The 6,000-nt window shown below is 45.9% G+C and overlaps 1 protein-coding gene across 3 annotated transcripts in view; it reads left to right on the top strand.

The window, feature by feature from the left end:
- Positions 1 to 1,713: 1,713 nt before the first annotated feature.
- The window catches only part of CSTPP1 (centriolar satellite-associated tubulin polyglutamylase complex regulator 1), a 239,363-nt gene continuing 235,076 nt past the window's right edge, over positions 1,714 to 6,000 (top strand). Inside the window, exon 1 of one of the 3 annotated variants that reach the window (XM_002708863.5) lies at positions 1,714 to 1,883. In XM_002708863.5, coding sequence (XP_002708909.3) covers positions 1,838 to 1,883 — 46 coding nt within the window. In that variant the 5' untranslated portion in view covers positions 1,714 to 1,837. The remainder of the gene's footprint in view (positions 1,884 to 6,000) is intronic. The other 2 variants (XM_089327038.1, XM_089327042.1) reach the window with 2 other exon arrangements.

The following is a 6,000-nucleotide window of genomic DNA, read 5'->3' as shown; positions in this document are numbered from 1 at the left end:
TACCTCAAGATACTAAACACTACTCCGAATCTGGCTCTCTTTACCCTTACCACATCCAAACTCAATGACTCACAGGGGCCTAGAATTGAGACACATCTACAATTTCCAGGGAAAGGGAGAATTAGGAGGTTTGAGGCTCCTTGCAGGGGGGAGCTAAGAATAGCCCCCTGGGAGCACAGAGAGAACTTCCTCTTACCTTTTCCTCTCAGTGTAGGTGGTCTGTTGGCTTCCCAGCCATTCCTTTGATGGCATGATTTTTGTTTTCTTTCTTTTTCACAAAACCTCACCTTGTAGGCGGGGGAGGGCACTAACTAAAAAAAGTGAGGACAGAGTGGCTTTTTCGGCAAGGCTGGAACTGTGACAAGTGCCACAGACTTCTGACCTGCTGTTAGAAGGGGAGTGGAGCAAACTGAGAAACATCTGGGAAGTCGAAAACCAGTGAATACTTTCTCATTCTAAAGGAAATTTTTTTTTAAAGCAATGGGGAAGCTGCCACCTGCCACATGCGTCCTGTATCAGATCACCAGCTGGAGTCCCAGCTGCTCCACTTCAGATCCAGCTCCCTGCTAATGCACTTGGAAAGAAGCAGATGATGGCCCAAGTACTTGGGTTCCTGCCATCAAGACTTGGACGGAACTCCAGGCTCCTGGTTTGGCCTGGCCCAGCCCTGGATATTATGGCCATTTGGGGAGTGAACCGGTGGATAGAAGATCTCTCTTTCTCTCTGCCTTTCAAAAAAGTAAAATAAAATCTTAAAAAACAAAATAAACAAGCAAAACCACATCCACACAAAGCAGTTTGGGGGCTGGCACAGTGGTGCAGTGGATTAAATCACTTGTGACATCAACATCCCATATGAGTGCCGGTTCCAGTTGTGGCTGTACTATTTCCAATCCAGCTCCCTACTAATGCCCCTGGGAAAGCAGTAGAAGATGGTCCAAGTGCTTGGGCCCCTGCTTGTGAGACCTGGAGGAATCTCTTGGCTCCTGGCTTCGTTCTGATCCAGCCCTGGCCATTACAGCCATTTAGGGAGTAAACCAGTGGATAGAAGATGTCTCTGTGTCTCTCCCTCTCTGTAATTCTGCCTTTCGAACAGATCAATAAATCATTTTTAAAAATAGCAGTTGGGTGTCTTTTGGGGAAAAATCTAATAAATATCCCAGTTTATGCACCTCTCTCCACAGGAAATGAAGTATCTTGGAAGGAAAAAGACACTTGGAAAAGGTATCAACTAGTAAGGGAGAGGAGAAAGAAGGGCTTAGGAAATTTGAGAGAAATGTCAATTACTTTAGGACTAAGAAAGCACCTTTTGGTATCCAGCACTATCGTGGACAGAAGACACTCCCCAACCTCCAGAAGCAGCCAAAACACACGCACGTGAAAGCGCTTTGTAGCAATTTAAGATAGTAAAGAGATTAGGTAATGGGATACTAAGTATTTATGGAAGTTCATGGGTGGCAGCTATTATGGTGAGTTAAGATAACAGCTGTACAAAGCAGGAATAGTTATGAAATTCAGAAATTACAGATATGGACAGCTGACAGTAATTCTTCGACACCAGAAAATATGACGGATTCAAAAGAATTCTCCATCTCAGATTCCTTTTAAACCAAGTCCTCAAGAATAGGAGCCCAGAAAAACCGCAACAGCCGCGAAGCGACTGCTCCCGGAACTTGTGTGGCCAGTTCGGAGTTTCCATACGGAGACCGTTTGCGTGACACCCTCTCCGCCTTTCACCTTTCCTCCTGCCGCGTGGGTGCCATGGCAACGGAGGGAGCCGGCGACCTGGGTTCCGGAAGCCGGGTAGCTGGAGCTTTGAAGATACCCGGGTCTAAAGATGCTGAGTCCGGAGCGCCTAGCCCTACCGGACTACGAGTATCTGGGTAGGAGCTTCCTTCAGCCTGGGGGAAGGAGAGAAGTGAAGACGACTTTAGGCCATGTCTGGGAGGAGGCGGGGGCGGGGTCTGGAATGGGCCGGGTAGCGAGGGATGGGGAGGGGCGGAGAGGCGGGGGTTCTAGGGCTGAACGCCTAAGACCCTACAGAGGAAAAATAGCATCTGGAGAGTAAAGACTGCAAAGTGTCTGGGCTGGAGCTCAGGCAATGCGGATAGTACTCAAAGGAGGACAGGTTGGGGTTCAGAATTTGGGGCCTTATTGGAGCTGAGAATTTGAGGCCCTGTTGGTTATGCTGGTAGTGGATTAAGGACCCTTGGAACCTGAAGTGGCGATTCAGTCATTGGATGAATGATCATTTTACCGTGACAGCACCCGCTCTCATTTTGAGCTTTCCTTTCCCGTTAGGCACCGTGCTAAACATTTTACCTGCATTGTTCATGTCATTGGAGGGGGTTCCAAGAAAGGCAAAACCCGAAGGGGAAGGGGCCGGTGGTTATTGGGGTGTATTGGCACAATTTTGGGGAAAAAAAAAAACTTACCAGCTTGACATTCAGTTACAAGGCAGGGGACAAAACCTACTAAAAGACCTGATTTGCAATCTTATTTGCCCTGTCTGGCATGCTCATAGAAGGGTGGCATAGGTAACTTGTTTTCACAATAAAGTGAGCACCTGAGCTCTTGACTCAGCTCAGTATGGCTGTAACCATAGCACTGCACTATATTGAGTACTGGCAGCACCTAAGGCATTTCCTGGGTGACGGAAGGCACGCACACAAACACACATTTTAAAATTTATAGACCGGTTTTTTTTTTTTTTTTGACAGGCAGAGTGGACAGTGAGAGAGAGAGAGACAGAGAGAAAGGTCTTCCTTTTGCCGTTGGTTCACCCTCTAATGGCCCCCCGCGGCCGGCGCGCTGCGGCCGGCACATCGCGCTGATCCGAAGGCAGGAGCCAGGTACTTCTCCTGGTCTCCCATGGGGTGCAGGGCCCAAGGACTTGGGTCATCCTTCACTGCACGCCCTGGCCACAGCAGAGAGCTGGCCTGAAAGAGGGGCAACCGGGACAGAATCCGGCGCCCCAACTGGGACTAGAACCCGGTGTGCCGGCGCCGCAAGGCGGAGGATTAGCCTAGTGAGCCGCGGCGCCGGCCTTATAGACCGATTTATTTAGAGGATTTTTAAGTTTACAGAAAATTGAGCAGATAGTGGAGTGTTCCCAAATATCCTCTTTCCCTATTCAGTGTCCTCTACATTGGACGTGTTGCAGTAGTGTGCTGTATTTGTTACCATTAATGAGCCACAGTCAACACGTTATTGTTAACTAAAGTCCTTAGATGACATGAGGGCTCAGCCTTTGTGCTGTACAGTTCTATGGGTTTTGACACTTGCACGTGACTCCACTGAGTGTCACACAGTGATGCAGGCAATAGTTTCAGTGCCCTCAAGTCTTCTGTGCCCCACCCTTTCATCCCTCACTGATCTCACTTTCTCTAAGGTTTTGCCTTTGACAGAATATCATATAGTTGAATTTATACATGGTGGAACCTTTTCAAATTGGTTTCTTTTCACTTAGCAATAGGCATTTAAGGTTCCTCCCTGTCATTTTGTGGCTTGGTAGCTCATTTCTTTATATCACTGAACAATATTCCATAGTGTGGATGGTCCATGTATAATTTTTAAATGATAAGCAATTCTGGTTTACATTTTTGACTTGATAATATGAAAACCTGATTAAAAAATGAAGCCTTCTCCCACTCCTTCGCCTGTCTGCCTGTTTCCCACCCTGCCTCAGCAACCCCCCACCAAAGGTAACTGGTTCCCTATGTATCCTCCGGAGGTGTACATAATATACAGAAGAGAGTAGACAGTGAATAATTTTTCACTTAATATGTCTCAGAGTAATTTCTGTATCAGTAGAGTGCTTCTTTACTCTTTCTAAAATTTAACTTTTGGCTACATGGTATTTAAGTAATTTATTTAGCCAGTCCCATATTGGTAGACAAAACGCTGTAATAAATAACCTGCAATTTTGTTCCTTTGCCAGCGTATCTACAAGGATAAATTCTACAAAGTGGAATTGATGGGTCAAAGGCATATGCATTTGAAATATTGATTTATATTGCCCAATTACCCTTCATAGGGTTGTACATTTTACAGTGCCACCAGCATTGTAAGAGAATGACTATCCCCACTGTCTTGCCAACAGAATAGATCAGACATTTGGATTTTTTCAGTCTGTTGTGTGACAAATAGTCTCACTGTAGATTTAGTGTGCATTTCTTTTATGATGTTGATTTTTAACGAAGTTTAAGGGCTGATTGGTCTATATATGCTCTATCTCTTTCTCTCTGTCTCTCAGATGATCACATCCATCAATTATCCAAAACAAGATGATAATTTTATATTCAATGAATAATAATTTTTTAAAGATTTATTTATTTATTTGAAAGAATTACACAGAGAGAGGAGAGGCAGAGAGAGAGAGAGGTGTTCCATTCTCTGGTTCACTCCCCAGTTGGCCGCAATGGCCAAAGCTGCGTGCTGATCCAAAGCCAGGAGCCAGGAGCTTCTTCTGGGTCTTCCCATGAGCGTGCAGGGGCCCAAGGAATTGGGCCATCTTCTACTGCTTTCCCAGGCCACAGCAGAGAGCAGGATCGGAAGTGAAGCAAGCGGGACTTGTTCCAGCACCTACATGGGATGCCGGCACTGCAGGTGGCAGGTTACACCACAGCGCTGGCCCCAGTAATTTTAGTGTCTAGCAATTCCTAGATTTTTGCTAACAATTTTACATATTTTATGTCATTTATCCAGTACTCAATGAACTTATGAAATATTTTTACAATATTTATTTATTTATTTGACAGGCAGAGTGACAGAAAGAAAAGGAAGAAAGAAAAGGAATGAAAGCAGGAAGAGAGAGAGAGAGAGACGGGGTCTGACGCTGTGGCGTAGCAGGCTAAGCCTCTGCCTGCAGTGCTCACATCCCATGTGGGCGTTGGTTTGTGTCCCAGCTGCTCCTTTTCTGATCCAGCTTTCTGCTATGGCCTGGGAAAGCAGTAATTGATAGCTCAAGTGCTTGGGCCCCTGCACCCATGTAGAAGACCAGAGGAAGCTTCTGGCTCCTGGCTTCAGATCAGCCTGGCTCCAGCTGTTGTGGTAAACCAGCGAATGGAAGACCATTCTCTCTGTCTCTCCCCCTCTCTGTCTGTAACTCTACCTCTCAAATAAATATATAAAATCTTTTAAAAGAAGGAAAGGAAGAGACAGACAGATCTTCCATCTGCTGGTTCACCTCCCGAATGACTGCAATGGCCAAGGCTGGTCCAGGCCAAAGTCAGAACTCCATCCAGGTCTCCTGTGTGGGTTGCAGGGACCCAAATACTTTGGTCTTCTGCTGCTTTCCCAGGCAAATTAGCAGGGGACTAGATCAGAAGCAGAGCGGCTAGAACTTGAACTGGCCTTCTGATATGGAATGCTGGTGTCCCAAATGGCTGCTTAACCTTCTGTGCCACCATGCTGGCCCCAAACTTCTGAAATATTTGAAGAGCTTAGTTTATTGTTCAGTTCCTTGGGTGGTTGCTGTTTGAACTGGCATATTTGGTGTACTGGTGCTTCAGTGAGTAGAGGCTGGTGGTCCCTTTTCAGGAAGACTGGTTCAGTGACCGTGTTGACAGTGAGCTGACAAAGTCTCTGGTTGGTTGGAAAAGCTTCAGTGCTGGTGCAGTCCAGTCACCCACCTGCTCTCTGAATTCCAGACAATTGCTCCTTCAGTTCTGTTGCTTATTTATTTAAGTGTCATAAGTCCCTAGTCTAGCCACCATCTGGACGTTCCTACTGCTCTAAACAGGGCCTTATTACTCCGTGACTTCCTCATGGCTCATCAAACTGTACAGTTCTGCTGAAATACATGCACTTTTAGGTGAGGATCACCCTGCCTGTTGCTGTGCGGTTTCTCTTAGAAGCATGCTGTTTTGAAGCGTTTACTCTCCATCGTTTAAAACCATTCCCTCCAGGTTGTATTACTAATATATGTCCTGATTTAAATTTTTAAATACCTGTGGGGTTTTTTTGTTTGTTTTTGTTTTGTCTCATGTTTACAAATTA

This window comes from Oryctolagus cuniculus, chromosome 1, assembly GCF_051225735.1.
Source record: "Oryctolagus cuniculus isolate XC-2025 breed Fujian yellow rabbit chromosome 1, ASM5122573v1, whole genome shotgun sequence".
In the NCBI taxonomy this organism is placed as follows: Eukaryota; Metazoa; Chordata; class Mammalia; order Lagomorpha; family Leporidae; genus Oryctolagus; species Oryctolagus cuniculus.
This window is presented reverse-complemented; position numbering and strand designations above follow the sequence as displayed.